The sequence below is a fragment of the Penicillium verhagenii genome, assembly GCF_028828195.1.
Source record: "Penicillium verhagenii strain IBT 33310 chromosome Unknown utg000013l_segment0_segment0, whole genome shotgun sequence".
In the NCBI taxonomy this organism is placed as follows: domain Eukaryota; kingdom Fungi; phylum Ascomycota; class Eurotiomycetes; order Eurotiales; family Aspergillaceae; genus Penicillium; species Penicillium verhagenii.
The window spans coordinates 572,712-589,145 of record NW_026643177.1 but is presented as its reverse complement, the minus strand read 5'-3'; the positions used below and the strand labels follow the sequence as shown (position 1 = coordinate 589,145).

The following is a 16,434-nucleotide window of genomic DNA, read 5'->3' as shown; positions in this document are numbered from 1 at the left end:
GCGCTTAGGCCATGCACCCCCTCCTCCTCATGCCTTGGGCTGATGGCAAGGTGTGTCTGCGGTCGCACTCATCCCTCTTTCCCCCTCCCCGTCCCTGATTCTATTGAATGGCCAAGTCTACAACCTACGGGCACTTTTGAAGCCAAGCGGTACACTTTTATTGCTGCCCATTCATTTTTGCATTCGTGGCGGCGACAGCGGCAGCGGCAGCTTATACCCAACACTTGTTTACCCATATACGGCACGCCCATGGGCCATTGAAGAATTGAAAGCGGTCCACATAACGAGCATGGCGTCCGCAATATCTTTTAACGGTTCAAATCCGGGGGCCCAGATAGGCGTGAGCCACGGCTCTATCACTAACAACTTCTACGCGCCCATTCCAGGAATGAAAGAGACAGAAAATAAGCCTCGTAAGTCAACAGAAGCCCCAAATACAACATGAGATGTCCTAACACTCTCGAAGATGATCATTCTGCAGTCCACTATGTTATTCCGTCTTTGGAAAATCGAGACTTTACTGGTCGTGATTCCACGCTGGATGAGCTTAAGAAGAAGCTATTTCTGGAACCGAGCACGGAAAAACTAGCGCTATTTGGACTAGGCGGCATCGGCAAAACCCAAGTTGCTCTTCAGCTTGCCCGCTGGGTGAGAGCGCATGTACCAGACTGCTCAGTTTTCTGGGCTCCTGCCCTGAGTCTCGAGAGTTTCGAGCAGGCTTGTTCGCAAATCGCGAAAGAGCTGCAAATTCCTCTGAATGCAGATGGTGAAAGCGCAAAGGAATCAGTACAGCGACACCTAAGCTCTGATAAGGCTGGAAAGTGGCTTTTCATTGTCGATAATGCCGATGACGTGGAAATGCTTTTCGATAATCTTGATCAGTACTTCCCCGCTAGCAACAACGGCGTTACTTTGCTCACTACTCGTTCCCGCGAGGTGGCACTGGCATTCGCAGGAAGAGACATAGTTGAGCTCCAAAAGATGACAACGGAGGAAGGGATTGCTTTTATTACTAAAATTGTAGGAGAAGACTCGCTTGGTGACCAGAAGTCCACTATTCAACTGTTAGAGGAGCTCAACTTCCTACCCCTGGCTATTGTACAGGCAGCTCACTATATTTGTCGAAATGGTGGAACGGTCACACGATATCTTCAGCTTATGCGTAACACCGAAAAAGATCGGATGCGTCTAGCGAGCAGGGAATTCTACGATAGCACTCGCTATCGTAAACTGGCAAACGCGGTGGCCACTACATGGCTTATCTCATTCAATCAGATCGAAGACTCTGATCCCTTTGCTGCTGATTTGTTAGGATTTATATCTTACCTTGAGCCAAAGGCAATCCCGCGATCTATTCTCCCCACGCTCTATTCAGAAGAGGAGATGGAGTTTTCACTTGGTACGCTGTGTAGCTATGGATTTCTCACCAGGAGGGACGACAAAAATATGTTTGATGTGCATAGCCTAGTACAGCTATCAACTCGAATGTGGATGACAGACGCGCGGAAGACACAACAAATCATCACAACCTTAACACGACATATGGACAAGCGCTTTCCATCTGATGAATACACAAATCGTGACACATGGAGAATGTACCTACCACACACTCTTGAGATTCTCAGACGAGAGGAAAGTCAAGATTTAAGTGAAAGATATACCCTACTTTCTAAAGTTGGGGATTGTCTTCTGACCGATGGCCGAGCGAAAGAAGCGGTTACTGCTTTTGGGAATGTGTGTGCATGGAACGAAAAGCACTATGATGAAGAACATCCCTCTCGACTGGGATCTCAGCACGAGCTCGCAAGCGCATATAAATCCAACGGGCAGATCAAGCAGGCTGTGAAGCTACTTGAGCATGTGGTCGCAGTAAAAGAGAAAACGCTGTATAAAGAACATCTCTCTCGACTAGCATCTCAGCATGAGCTTGCAAGGGCATACCAATCCAACGGGCAGATCAAGCAAGCTATGGAGTTACTTGAGTATGTGGTCATAGTAAAAGAGAGAATACTGGATGAAGAACATCCCTCTCGACTGAGATCTCAGCATGAGCTCGCAAGCGCATATAAATCCAACGGGCAGATCAAGCAGGCTATAGTACTGTTTGAGCATGTGGTCGCAGTGCAAGAGAGAATGCTAGATAAAGAACATCCCTCTCGACTGGTATCTCAGCATCAGCTTGCGGGGGCATACCGATCCAATGGGCAGATTAAACAGGCCATGGAGCTACTTGAGTATGTGGTCTCGGTGCAAGAGAGAACGCTGGATAAAGAACATCCTGATCAACTGGCATCTCAGCACGAGCTCGCAAAGTCATACCTATCCAACGGGCAGACTAAACAGGCCATGGAGCTACTTGAGCATGTGGTTGCGGTGCAAGAGAGAACGCTGGATGAAGAACATCCTGATCAACTGGTATCTCAGCATGAGCTCGCAAGGGCATACCTATCCAACGGGCAGACTAAGCAGGCCATGGAGCTACTTAAGCATGTGGTTGTAGTAGAAGAGAGAACACTAGATGAAGAGCATCCTGATCGACTAACATCTCAGCACCAGCTCGCAAGGGCATACCTATCCAACAGGCAGATTGAGCAGGCTATAGGGCTATTTGAGCACGTGGTCGCAGTACAAGAGAAAACGCTAGATGAAGAACATCATAATCAACTAGCGTCTCAGCATGAGCTCGCAGGGGCATACCTATCCAACAGGCAGACTAAGCAGGCTGTGGAGCTACTTGAGCATGTGGTCGCAGTACAAGAGAGAATACTGGATGAAGAACATCCTGATCGACTAGCATCTCAGCACGAGCTCGCAGGGGCATACCAATTCAACGGACAGACCAAGCAGGCCATGGAGCTACTTGAGCACGTGGTCGCAGTAGAAGAGAGAACGCTGGATGAAGAGCATCCTGATCGACTGGTGTCTCAGCGCTTACTTGCACGGGTGTATCAATCTATTGCTCGTACCAATCCAACTGGCAGAGGAAGCCGGCAGTGGAGCTACTTAAGCACATGGTCAAGGTGCAAGAGAAAACGCCTGATGAAGAAAATCCCTTTCGACCGGCGTCTCACCGCGCGCTCCAAGACGTGAAGTAACTGGTCGATCAAAGTACATAGGATTGCGGTGAACATAGTGTTATCATCTCCCACTGATATTGGATCCAGTCTGTCCACTGTCCTCGGGCAATTTTACTGCACATATATAGACTTACTAGACGCTGAATCTCTCGCTACGTTGCCTCATACATAGCACCTACAGGAAACAAAACCGCGGTAGCCGGAAGCTTGTCACATTTGAATGAACAAAATGTTGACAGGTTGTAACAATTAGTACTATGTAATATACAGACATCTGGAAGGACTTTGCAACGGCTAGCTCTGGAAATATCGAAGACCATATTCAATGTTGGTATTGCTGGCCACAAACATTGAAGAAAATCTTGTGTCTTCAATCGTTGAGAACCCCGGAGAATACGTCCAGACTGGGTGATATATGTAACAGCATCACTTGAAACATTTAAAAGTCCAGCTTAAAACCCCGGAACCCTTTGAATATGTTGGAATTGTTATGAGAAATGATCTGGAGCAAATGATGCTAGACATAGCCCAGAAAATCCCACAACACGCGTCCCTTGGCTCTTTGAAGGATGCCATGGCATTTGTGTAGTAAATTACATGAATGGAACGCACCCGCGACACGCACCTCAATCTCCCACAGGAAAACCCGAAGAAGATTAAGGTACGTGGCCCGGCTACGCTACTGAATACAGGAATAATTACAAACTTGTATCCTACAGTGCATCTCCTACATCTTACAGGCAAGGTACACCCGGGCAGCTATCTACTAGTAGATATCCAAATAAATACTAGGTGAAGGATCACCATAGATCCCCAACTCCCCGCCGTGCCGCCCCCAGAAACCCAAGCTCCATTCCGAATTGATATCAACACTCCACACACATGCATGCAGCATGCACCAACACCCTAGTCCCATGTATGCTAAGCAAAGATAGTACCTAAAGACTAGATACACGAATCAGGGGCCATGCAGACAAGAAAGAGAGAACATGCGCACGCATGTAAAGAGCGTAGATTGAGACCCGGACATCGGAATGACGTGGTAGGAAAGCCCAACTCCAGCAAGCTTGGAACATGGAAGGTGAAGACCAGATGTGCATAAGGATAGCTATGAAACAGAGAATGAGATCTGGAAACACAGTCTTGAGGCTTGGTTTTAGAACGGGATATTGGGGCCCTTTTATAATCTTCTAGAGACCCGAGTCTAGCAAATTTGGCCAGACAGCAGGATTCGGCTTGGATGGCAGAGGAACAATCGGATTCCAATTGATTTTATTGTTTCAATACGATGGCGTGGGGTTTATTTCGTGATTGGTTGTTAGGGTTCTTTGACGGCGTGCATAACTCCACCTCGGGATCTCTGGGTTGAAAGAATGCATGGTGGAGGAATGGTCAAGTGTAGACTGGTTTGCCAATTGGGGATATTAGCTTTTGAGACAAGTCAATAAAGAAATCAGTTTGATAGAGTCGTGATTTCCAAAAATAGAGATTAGTTGGCTATGGTTCGATTTGTGCATAAAGAAATCCAAGTGTAGTGGGACGAACGGTGGACATGTGGTCGAATTTGTTGATCAAATCGTGGATATCAGCCCTCCAGAAACCTTGGGAAATGGTGCAAAATCCACCTTGAAAGAAACGAACGTCTGAATAGCATTCCCTGGAAAATTTTAAGCCCGTCAAATTTAGCAAAGGGCACAAGACACAAAGACTACGTGTTTGGCGTAATAATCATAATTGGCCTAGGAAGCCTGCATGCAAGTACACATTGTAGACCCGTTGGGCATGGGAAAAAAGAAAAACCAGCCAGCGCGCAACCTCATTTCATTTTCTCGTATTAACAGGGATTTGAGTCTGCTCAATCTCTCCATCTCTCTCTCCCGTTCGAGGCCCATGATCGACTTCATTAGGAACTTCTTGGAGTCGTCACCAAAAAGTCCCATCCACCCAAATCTTCACCTCCATTGGATCATCGGGAACGAAACTCGAGAGGTGGGTTGAAATGGGGGGCGCGGCGGTAGAGGTTGAGGAGTCGGGGAGTCAGAGGATCGGCGAAAAAGAAAAGCGAGGACACAGTTTTGGCCGAAGAACGATCAAATGAAACCGAACGTGAGGGATATGCGAGAGACGAAGAGATACGAAAGACATGGCGCGATGAATTGTTGTTTTTCGAGCTTTTTAACGGAGACGGCGGGCCTCGCGCTCGGACTCGAGCAAGCAGAGGATGTCGTCAACCTTGACTGTGGGTGCGGAAGAATAATCGGTTAGCGATGTTGATTCGGGTGTTGATTGCATTGTGTGGTTTCGAAATAATAGAGTCCATTGGTCGATTGGTGGATCTTCAATATCGGATCTCAAATCTTGAATCCTTGACTTGTTTTTCGTATTCCATATCCTCCGCGGGGGTAAAAAAAGAACTAAAGAAATCGAAATCGCGTACCTGGGCCCTTCACGTTACGGATGATGGAGCGGGAAGTGTCGTCCATGAACTCAACGCGGACCTGGGTGACACCACCACGGGAACCTAAAAACGCAGAAGAAATCATAGATCAGTATTCTGTTGTATGTTGATAATTCGAAATCCCTTCCAGCAACATGATCCCGGCGATTATCCAAGTATAATTTGTCGTGCCTTCGCGGATCTCGAAATGTTGAAATATCGAATTGTTTCGTGTAGGATGTAGGAGAGGTCAAACGTACCGGTGCGACCGAGGACACGGGTCACCTTGACGAGCTTGACGGGCTGCTTGCTGGAATCCATTTTGAAGGATTGAGGGTGAGCTCGGACGAGGGTGGTGAGAATTTGGGTGGACTGGAGGAAGAGGCGGATGTCAAGATGAATTTGCCTTGTGTGGGTTACCAAATTACGCGAGGGCTCAGGGCTGTCAACACCTGACCCGTCAGGCATCCGTTGATAAATGCGGATGCTGAGTCACCCGATCTGCGACTGAGGCTGACACCTCGACGCCTAAGGCAGAAGTATATTAGTCATCGACTCTGCCATTGGGCATTTTAGTTATGTTTGAGATGCATTCCCTGCCCACTTGAATTGACTTTTGATACCAATTATTTTCATGAACATCAATGTAGAATGTAGATAGATATCTTTGGTAGCGTGAGGCATTTCAGGGTCTCCAACTCCCAGTGATCGTAGACACGTGGGTGCATTTGACCTTGGCTCTGCGAATCAGACCCATAACCAAGTAAGATACACCGGAAGTAAATCGGAGTACCCAATCGCGCTGCCCCTCCAATTTCTGCCGCAAAGAGCTCCGGTCTGCCCGCAACCACCCTTATCCTCCTCACCTATACCTCCAAGCAATTACCTCAAGACTATATAAGTAGTCTTTGAATCTGCCATTGAATTGATCCTCAGATCCATTCTTATCCCAACGAACCCCGCAGCCTCTTTTTTAAAAAACCCCATCTTCCGTGCCCCGCGCCGCGCCCAATCGCCATGGATCTCGTCAACCAGTGAGTCAATCCCAACAAAAGAAGCTCACTACATCAATCGCAAGACAAACGCCCAACTAACATTCAATCGCGAACCAGCCTCGAAGGAAGACTTCTCTTCGCCGTCCCCAAAAGCAAGTCTCCCTCCAACATACATACCAATGACTCATTCCCGCAGCGAGCAGCACGAGAGAGAGAGAGAGGACATGACGCATATGCACATGTACCCTTTCACCCATTATATTGAAATTTCAAAACTAACCGCGCAACAATCAATACAGAGGGCCGCCTGCAACAAGCCACCCTCGACCTCCTCGCCGGCTGTGACGTCCAGTTCCGCCGCGAAACCCGCCTTGATATCGCCCTGGTCAAGAACCTGCCCATTGCCCTGATCTTCTTGCCCGCCGCTGACATCCCCACCTTCGTCGGCGAGGGCCGTGTCGACCTGGGTATCACCGGCCGCGACCAGGTCGCCGAGCACGACGCTACCCTGCCGACTGGCGAGGCCTCCGGCGTAGAGGAGATTCTCGACCTTGGCTTCGGCGGCTGCAAGCTGCAGGTGCAGGTTCCCGAGAAGGGCGATATCACCGAGGCCAGCCAGCTCGTCGGCCGCAACGTTGTTACCAGCTTCACTGCGCTCTCGGAGCAGTTCTTTGCTAAGCTGGAGGGTCTCGAGGCCGGCCAGAAGAACCTGAGCACTAAGATTAAGTATGTCGGCGGTAGTGTTGAGGCTGCTTGCGCGCTGGGTGTTGCTGATGGAATTGTCGATCTTGTCGGTATGTTTCTGTTCTGTTTTGTCCTGTTCTGTTCTTGTATTATCACAACTGGACCAGATTGCCAACTGACACCCTTTTTCCAGAATCCGGTGAGACCATGAAGGCTGCTGGTCTTAAGGCTATCGATACCGTCGTGACTAGCACCGCTGTGCTCGTCAAGTCGCGTGGCTCCAACACCGACCTCCTTAACTTGCTCACTTCCCGTATTCGCGGTGTGATCACTGCCCAGAAGTTCGTGCTGTGCCAGTACAACATCCCCCGCTCTGAGCTGGCCGTTGCTTCCAAGATTACTCCTGGTAAGCGCGCGCCTACTATCACCGCCCTTGAGGAGGAGAACTGGGTTGCTGTCAGCTCTATGGTGGAGAAGAAGCGCATTGCCACTGTCATGGATGACCTTATTAAGGTCGGAGCTACTGATATCTTGGTGCTGAACATTGCCAACTCTCGCACTGATTAAGCCCGCGTCACCTTTTATATCTTTTTCGGTTCCTCTATATTTGGTTCCTTGGTTCTGATGATCGTCTTGTTGCGTATTATGAATTGTTTTTTATGATTTTGTCTGGGTTTTGAAAGTTGAAGACTTGGAAAAAACTTGGTATATAGAGCATTGGGTTATAAAGCGAGTTTTAAAAAAGGACATGGATGTCTTTGTACACAAATCTTCTCTAATATCTTCTATAACATCTTTTCTATATAAAATTCATCTCTGTGCATAGTATCATACACAAATGTGCAAGTAAGGGTAAAACAATGCATGTCCACAAGATGGAGGTCGCAATCAACATGAATCGTAAATCAAGGGTTTCGTAACAAAAGTGGTATCATGGCATGGAAATGGAGGAGAAAAATCAAACCAAAAGAAAACGCAAACATGGAACAAAATCAAAATGCACAGATACTTTCCCAAATAGAGGGTGAATCCAAATCCATCAAATATGCATGTACTAGACCCATCAGACCTCTAGTTCTGACTGCCCATACCAACACCTTCTCTGCGTCCTCGAACAATAGCTCTCAGACACTGCCCAACACCCTCAAGATCACCAAGTAATCCAACATGGCCACGGTCACTCTTTACCAGACCGCCCTTGATAATCCGGTAACCGGGTGGCAACATGGCAGCAGAAGCAAGACACACACCATCGCCAGCAGCAAAAGCCAAATCATCATAGCAATCCTGGTGCTTAATCGCCTCACGTGAAGTGACCCGGGCCCCGTAAACGGTGGGCACACTCTTGCCATACAGCACAGCAGCAGGCGGGTATTTATTACCCGACTGATGAGCAGGTCGGAAGTCCAGCTCCGACTTGAACTGCTTGACCTCCGCAAGAGTGCGTTGCAGATACTCGATAGCCGCGGCACGAGGGATGGTGCTTGTCGTGGATGCTTTGCTTGAACCGGCACTACCGCGCGGGTGCGACACAGGGCCCACGATGCCATCGGCGGGGAGTAGGAGGTTCTCCGGGACCCTTTCGATTTTGTCGGCGATAGCGCGAGAAGGAGATTGGGATGCGGAGCGAGGCGGGTTCCGCGCAGAGATTTCTTCGTCAGTGGTCGTTGTTTGGTCATGGTCTTCTGCGAAATCCTGGACGCTTGTTTCGGGATCGTCGCGCGGGCCGAGGGAGAATCGCTTTCCGATGAGAGCGAAGTCTTTGAAGCCGCGGCCGGTGGCTGTGGTAGGCGGGAGACATGGTCCGATACAGGGGGATAGACGGTGTTCGTCCCAGTTTGCGGCATCGAAGAAGTCAACGCGGTATTCTTCTTTGGATTGCTTGTCGATGAAGCAGTGGCCGTCTTCTGGGAGGAGGGCGAAGCTGGTGCGGAAGGTGAAGTTTACCTGGGCTGTTAGGACGCGCGAACTGAGCAGGACGTCGTCGCCGTTGCGCAGAGGGCCGAGGATATTGACGCAGTGTTGGGGAACTCCGGCGTATACAACACCGGCGAAGAGATCGGGGCGTTGGTTGACGGCGTGGCGAGTGATCAGGCCGCCGAGACTGTGAGCGATCACGTATGCACCGCGTCTTTGTCCGGTGGTTGAGTTCGGGCGATTGGAGGGGAGACCCTCAAGGAATTCGATCAGCCTTCGAGAAAGGAGATCCGGGCTCAGTCGCCAGTCATAACCGTAATCCCAGACACGTAAATCACCGCGGATGGCATTCTCGGACTTCCGGAGTCGCTTCATCAATCGCCGACACACGTCCACAGGACCAACATGGGAGAGTACGCCGGATGGGATGATAGTCTCTTCCATGCGCTCTTCGTCTTCTCGGGTCAAACCCACCTCCAAATCGACCTTGCGCAGATTCAATCCCACCTTCATTGGAACCCACAACTGCCGATTGGGTGCCTTGGCAGATCGCAGGATAGATCCTCGATAGCCACCCAGAATCACAACATCCCCAGTCATTTCAGACATGGCCTCTTCCAGGATGGGATGCGTGGTTTGTGAGTTCTGTCGTGGCGGAGGCGGCGGGGTCGCAGATGCATGCACTGATCCATTCATATCTTTATCAGCCGAGGCAAACGAGCCACCCAGATCTGGGAAGAACGGCTTCGAATTCCAATCATTACGAATATCCTGCAGATTCAAGGCTGGCATACTAAGCAATCGGCTACTTGAATCTTGCAAAGAATCTTTAATCGCCTTAAACCGACTGTTGACCTGAGAATGAATATTCTCATATCGCGGCCGTTGTTCCAGCGATGACGCCGTGGACGATGCACGTAAGTACAGCGATTGATCCGAAGATGAGCGGCGAAGACTTGGGGGTCGTCCGGGAGTCGTACTGGGTCGTCTGGTAAAAGAATGTTTTATAGCAGAGCTTTCTTCCATTGACTTGAGCTCCGGAACATGATGACCATCATCCGCTTCATCAGATTCATGACCTGCGCCTTGGGAAAGCGAAGATGCCGGTTGGTTACGTCGGTCCAACGATGAAGTTCTCTTCTGCAGCAACGTCGAGTTCGAGCCCTTCTTCTTCGGTCCTTCTACGGTTTGACTGCGAGCCCGGTTATTATTGTTACCAGACAGAAATGGAAGCGTCGGTCGCTTCGTCAGGGCGCCCAGGTCCGGGAAGAACTTCTTCAATTCCCCAGACCACGCTCGCGGGCGACTGGGAAGCGACGTCTTGAGCAGTGACCGGGTAAAGCTTGATCGATGGCCGTGAGAACCGCTAGACTCCTTGTGATCTTGCGACGCGGCCGCTGACGCAGAGCCTCCGGTGTGGGGGCCGCGTGGCGTCAGGCGCTCCACCGGCAAGGACTGTGCATGAGGATGCACGGCTGGAGGCCTCTGAGTCGTCCGCTTAGCTTGCGAAGCTTGTTGGGCCGCCAAATTGTCAGATTGCAGCGATTCGGGTTCCGCCGTCAGCTCCGAAACGAACAGGCCATCCTCGTCGACGGTGTCCGGGACCTCAGTGAAGTAACCGCCATTATCCTCCAAGGCACGATTTTTCTCTTCGGCGGGTGTTGCGCGTGCTTTCATGCGACTTTGGGTGGGACCAATGCTGACACCGACGACATCGCTGGCATCGTCTTCGTCTACGTCGCTGTCGTAATGAGGGGTTGGGCCATCGCTATCGGAGCTGGAGAAGGAGGAGTATTGGGATGGTGATTCGGATGCGACCGCGTTACCGGAGGATTCGGATGAATAGGATATCTGCTGGTCGGGCGCTCTTCGGATGGTTCGTTTGTCTTGGTGAGGGCCTAGCGGATCAGGCTGGCTATTGAGGAGGGACACCATGGTATGAGATCGCACAAGAGAGAAAGAAAAAAAAATAGAAGAAACCCGACCGCTAGGTTCAGGGCATTGAGGTCGTACAACCCCGAAAAAGTTTATACAAAGCTTGGCCCAGACAGAGCTGGGGACTTGGCTTTATGCAGGATGATGCAAACGGACGTAAAATACAGAGGGAAAATTCGATTTCCATATAACACATAAGAGTAACAAGTGAGTACCTGAAGATAAAAGGTGACGTGAGAGAATCCAATGATCATAAGTAAGCCATTGAAGACCGAAAACAGGAAGGTTCCACACTACACAGCCTCCGGGTTAACCGGAAGGTAAAAAACTCTGTAAAATCCACGTGAAAAAGGATACATCAATAGTGATCAATAGTAAGACCGTATAAGCTAGTTTGGCTACTTTTAGTTCTAGTTTCAGCCCCAAAAGTTGTGTCTTGAATTCTTCTTTTTCTTTTTTCTTTTCCTTTCTTTTCATGATCGACGCAGGTTCATGGTTAAAGCCAAGGCCCGGGAGATCGGTGGACTAAATTTCCAGAATTGATCAACTCCATACAAATACGCTATGACATCGACCAAATGTCATACTATAATCATGATTTCTAACCAATTTGCACAAGTCAAGCTTTTTGTTTGCCGAGTTGTTTTCCAACTTGTTGGGCTGATCGCGGGGCTTGACCAAATTCTCCAATCATATCCTGGTGGGATGGTTAGCTACATATGCGCTTGCATTTCTAAGCTGTCATTTGCTGCTTTAGGATCCAGGCCACGTAAAGTGGGACTCAACTGGAACATAATAAGCTGGGCCATTTCGATGTTATTAGAAATCTTCTTCTAATATTTGTCGATACAATTTCAAATATTCTTCTTTGATCTTCCGTATACTTCGCACTTAGTCAAAAGCCGAAATTCGGACGAACTTTCGCTAATCCAGCCCCCACTGCGGCTGACTTCCCCCCACCATCAGCCTTAAAACACTTAAAACACCAAAAAAACGCAAGTATGGCGAGGGATGAAGATAATTGCCCTTGGAATGTAGGATGATCTATTTTTTAAACTATATCAGAATTGAGAACCCAACTCTATCCCGATCGCTAGATCTTGCAACCTTAAACAGTTGAACTTGAAAGCTTTAAAGTAAACCTAAGATTTATATTGATCTAACTTAAAAAATGGAAAATCTCGTTATGCCTCGGCATAGATATACATTACATGTACCAATCAATAACTTACCACAAACCAAAATTATCACTCACGACGGGGAGTCTCCTTGAAATCCTTCGTAGAGATCTCCTGTTCACCCCGACGCGCAATTTCCTCATTCCATTCAGCACTCTCATGGGATCCAAACGCCCGATCAACTGTCGCATTGAGTGCCCCGCGTAGTGTCTCACCAGCGCCCTAAGAAACAAACCCATTAGCCACCCAATCCCCAAGCCAACCTTCACAGGCACCGCCTGCACAAACTTACATGAACTCCGGCCGCAAGCCCCTTTATACCCTTCCCCACCCCCTCACTGGCGTGTTGCGATTTGAATCCCTTCTGCGATTTCTCCATCTCCTTCTCCATCTTCACCCGCTCAGCCGTACTAGGCCAATGAGAGATTCGAGGATCGCCCTCCGGAGCATCAAAGCCTCCGGTAGGTGAAGGTGGGCGATAGTAATCATAATCGGCCTTGCCAGCGCCAGCTCCAGTGCCAGCACCAGCACCAGTCTTGTACCCGGCGCCAGTGGCGCTGTTATAACCGGTGGTCGCGGGATCGTACTGATTGCGCTGGTCTGCTCTGAAGGTCGGGATGCCGGCGGAACCGGTTGAGGAGCCGGAATGCACTTCTTTACGGGGAGTTGTCATTGTGGCGGGAATTAACGATTCTGGACAGATATACAGAGACAAATTGATGAAATCCGAATTTAGGGATTAGAACTGGAATTCCAGGTTGGATTCGTCCTTATTCTCTTTTTTTTTTTGCGATTTATATACTTGAGTATTGACGTCATCATGACAGAGCTACTCGGGAGGAAAACATTCTTTATCAGTACTTAGTTGGACTAGTAGTAACTAGCAGTATGTACTCTGTATCGGTCTGATAATTTTTGTAAATAAGTATTTTCCAACCTTCCAGACTCAATTATGGATTTTCGGTTACCTCCATATAATGACCCCAGCGTATTGAGCCGAGGCCCAAGTCTCGGTGTGGAGCAGTTTTCCTAATCTGGGGTTGCTCCGATCCTCATTATCTCCAACGTTTTGTTCTTCCCCCAGTATAATTTTCTTTCGTTTCCCCAGACCCAAACACACCCTCTTTTCTTCCAATCCCTGTCCTATCCAGTGCCCGATACAAAACATAATCTCCATACTGAACTACCACACGCAAAAACCTCAACCACCCACCATGTCCTATAAACAAATTCTCTACAACAAAGCGCCCGCGCCCTCCATCGACCCAACCCTCAACACCGGCACCTTCCGCCTAAACACCACCCCGCGCCCCACAAATGTCCCATCAGACAAGCTGCTCGTGCGCGTGCACTACCTCTCCCTGGACCCAGCCATGCGCCAATGGCTCACCGCCAAACGCTCCTACATCGCGCCCGTCGAGCTCGGCGCCGTAATGCGCGGCCAAAGCATCGCCCAGATCGTCACGGTCGGCAGCAGCCTAACCTCGACCTTCAAAACCGGCGACTGGGTCGTCGCCTACTCCGGCTGGCAAGAATACGCCCTGATGGGCGCCAAGGAGGTGGAGAAGGTCAGCCTGCCGGCCGGCGGCCGGCCCACCGACGCAATGTCCGTGCTGGGCATGACCGGGCTCACGGCGTACTTCGGTATGCTGGAGGTTGGACAGCCCAAGGCTGGCGAGACGGTTGTGGTCTCGGGCGCTGCGGGCGCAACGGGCAGCATTGCCGGCCAGATCGCGAAGATTAAGGGCGCAAAGAGGGTGGTTGGGTTGGCGGGGAGTGATGAGAAGTGCGAGTTCTTGGTTAAGGAGCTTGGGTTTGATGTTGCGATCAATTATAAGGATCCGCAGTGGAAGAAGCAGTTGAAGGAGGCGACGCCCGAGTATATTGATGTGTTCTTTGATAATACTGGTGGCGAGATTTTGGATGCGTGTCTTGCGCGCGCGGCGCGCGATTCGCGGTTTGTGATTTGTGGTGCGATTAGCCAGTATAATGCGGCGAAGCCGCAGGGGCCTACGAGCTTTATGAATGTTATTGTGAGTTTATGGGAGGGGATGATTGAGGGTGGATTGGATTGGGATTGTGGCTAATGATTGATTACGCAGTCGCAACGTGTTACTGTGAAGGGATTTATTGTGTTTGACTATGCTAAGAAGTATGGGGCTGCGTTGCAGGAGCTGGCTTCTTGGCTTTCGCAGGGTAAGTTGAAGCGCAAGGAGCATATTGTGCCGGGAGGGTTGGAGGGAGCGCCACAGGCGCTTGTTGATCTGTATGCTGGTGTGAATACTGGCAAGATGATGGTGGAGGTTGCGCCGGTTAGCGAGGCACTGGGATTGAAGGCTAAGCTTTAGATCAACGTAATTGTGCTTTCAATGTCTCTTCTTGATTACCTTTTTTCCCCCTGCACAGACATGTTCGAGTGTATGTACCACTAGCATAGGTATCAATCTTGCATCCCGCAAATAAGCTCTGAATTAAAGTTTCCATTTGTACTTAGGCCAGATTAGCCATCTCAAGCGACAGAAAATACAAAGGATGGATTGACTTGTATTCGATGTACCTCGAAATCCCGAGTCAGAATCTCGCTGCATCACATACTTCGGATGATCATCGGGATTTCTACGGTGCTTGTTCGGGGTTTACTATTACCCTACCCGCCAAACTATAGAAACAGCCCTGGAGAAATGTAGGATTTCGCAGGTTTTATCTCGGTATATACTAGTAGTAGGTATGCCTTTTTTCAATCGATGTCCAGGTGGAGACCCAGACCCAGACACGTGGACAAGTACCTATGAGGGAGAACCAATGTTGGAAAAACATTCAATATTGAAAAAAGTCCATTAAACGCATCAATTGATAGCACCAAGACCAGTTGACAGAAAAACCCCAGGCTTTACATTTGAACATCCACCTGTGCATGCTTCATCCCATTGAATTCCCTAGCGATTATTCGTGATGTCGCCATGATTCATCCCAACCTGAACCCCGTAATTATTCCCATCAAACCGAACATTATCCCCCTGCGTCGTATAATTATTAACAGTACTATTGTGATAAGTATCACCCCCCTTCAGCACCTGCGTAATCTTCTCCTGCTGCGCAGCAACCTGCGGCACAATCCTCCCCAACAGCTCCTTCGCATACAAAGCCGCCGTCATAGCCGCATACCCCTGCCACTCCTTATTCTTATGCGAATCGGCATAATCACAAATACCCCTAACAACCAAGCAAGGAAAATGATTCACCAAGCCCGCAGCCTCCATCTCAAAACACAAAACACCATGCTTCCTCGCGAACTCATCCCGAACCCGCGCATCCTTCATAAGCTGATTCGCGGACGCAATCAGCCCATAATGAATAGCCGGATCATCCTCCTCGTCCGTGCGCGGTGCGCGCAAAACCAGGGCCTCAGCCCGCTCGCCGCACGCAACCGCACACGACGATTCAGCGACGCCGTCGCTTTCGCCCGGATGCACGACATCGCTCTTGTAGAGCCGGTCCGTCGCCGGGTCGGGCCGCGAGTACTTCTTCCGAAGCCGCGGGTACCTGACGAGCAGCTCGGTGACCAGTCTGTCGATGGGGTTGCCTTTGCGCTCGTACTGCGATGCTAGGCCGCTGACGGGCGTGCGCAGGAACGTCGGCGCCTGGTTGGTGAAGCCTGTTTGCTGGAAGGACTGGTCTTGGATTGTTTTACCGAAGTCGTATTGGAGGATGCCGCCTCGGCCGTTGTGTGGGATGCCGACGACGATGTCGCCGAGGCGGATGTCGTGCTTTGCGCTTGGGGCGCCGCCGCCGATGCCGACCATGAACGCGAGGCGGATGTTGGGGAAGGCGTGGACCATGCCTTCGGCTACCTGTGCGGCTGAGGAGGTGCCGTACTCGCCCATTGGCAGGACGGAGATCACGACGTTGTGCTGTCCCATCTTGCCGAGGGTGTAGTCATTTTTGTGATTAGGGGGGAGGTGAGTCGGCGGTTCATGTTCTTCGTCCAGAGATGCGGTGGCAGCCGTATACTCGGTGCTTATGGCGCAGATCCAGCCCACGGTATAGTCTTCTGGCTTGGACATTGCGAAGTCCTTACTCGGGAAGTAGGACTCTGTGCTGGGTGATTGGGATCTATAAAGCTGTGAGGTTTGGGGTCCGAAACGCACAGCCTCGATTTTGAGACTACGTGGCGGCGCATAGCGCGGGGCTTCTTGGTGAGGCTGAAAATT

At 50.0% G+C, this 16,434-nt stretch overlaps 7 protein-coding genes across 7 annotated transcripts; 3 read left to right on the top strand and 4 right to left on the bottom strand.

Annotated features, from left to right (window-relative positions):
• Positions 1-441: 441 nt before the first annotated feature.
• N7466_011478 (uncharacterized protein) lies at positions 442-3,090 on the top strand (the record flags this gene model as incomplete). Its single annotated transcript, XM_057170867.1, has 1 exon — positions 442-3,090. The coding sequence occupies one exon, from the start codon at positions 442-444 to the stop codon at positions 3,088-3,090; it is 2,649 nt and encodes an 882-aa protein (XP_057015588.1).
• A 2,162-nt stretch (positions 3,091-5,252) lies between these two features.
• Positions 5,253-5,835, bottom strand: N7466_011477 (40S ribosomal protein eS28; the record flags this gene model as incomplete). Its single annotated transcript, XM_057170866.1, has 3 exons — positions 5,253-5,314; positions 5,515-5,598; positions 5,775-5,835. The coding sequence occupies 3 exons, from the start codon at positions 5,833-5,835 to the stop codon at positions 5,253-5,255; spliced, it is 207 nt and encodes a 68-aa protein (XP_057015587.1).
• Positions 5,836-6,531: 696 nt separating this feature from the next.
• Positions 6,532-7,760, top strand: N7466_011476 (ATP phosphoribosyltransferase; the record flags this gene model as incomplete). Its single annotated transcript, XM_057170865.1, has 4 exons — positions 6,532-6,548; positions 6,627-6,750; positions 6,811-7,303; positions 7,387-7,760. The coding sequence occupies 4 exons, from the start codon at positions 6,532-6,534 to the stop codon at positions 7,758-7,760; spliced, it is 1,008 nt and encodes a 335-aa protein (XP_057015586.1).
• A 504-nt stretch (positions 7,761-8,264) lies between these two features.
• On the bottom strand, positions 8,265-11,045 carry N7466_011475 (uncharacterized protein; the record flags this gene model as incomplete). Its single annotated transcript, XM_057170864.1, has 1 exon — positions 8,265-11,045. The coding sequence occupies one exon, from the start codon at positions 11,043-11,045 to the stop codon at positions 8,265-8,267; it is 2,781 nt and encodes a 926-aa protein (XP_057015585.1).
• Positions 11,046-12,292: 1,247 nt separating this feature from the next.
• On the bottom strand, positions 12,293-12,896 carry dprC (the record flags this gene model as incomplete). The annotated part of the gene is made up of 2 exons (XM_057170863.1): positions 12,293-12,445; positions 12,516-12,896. The coding sequence occupies 2 exons, from the start codon at positions 12,894-12,896 to the stop codon at positions 12,293-12,295; spliced, it is 534 nt and encodes a 177-aa protein (XP_057015584.1).
• A 541-nt stretch (positions 12,897-13,437) lies between these two features.
• On the top strand, positions 13,438-14,571 carry N7466_011473 (MDR family NADP-dependent oxidoreductase; the record flags this gene model as incomplete). Its single annotated transcript, XM_057170862.1, has 2 exons — positions 13,438-14,256; positions 14,326-14,571. The coding sequence occupies 2 exons, from the start codon at positions 13,438-13,440 to the stop codon at positions 14,569-14,571; spliced, it is 1,065 nt and encodes a 354-aa protein (XP_057015583.1).
• Positions 14,572-15,159: 588 nt separating this feature from the next.
• Positions 15,160-16,287, bottom strand: N7466_011472 (5'-methylthioadenosine/S-adenosylhomocysteine nucleosidase family protein; the record flags this gene model as incomplete). Its single annotated transcript, XM_057170861.1, has 1 exon — positions 15,160-16,287. One exon carries the CDS (start codon positions 16,285-16,287, stop codon positions 15,160-15,162), a length of 1,128 nt encoding a protein of 375 aa, XP_057015582.1.
• Positions 16,288-16,434: the final 147 nt, after the last annotated feature.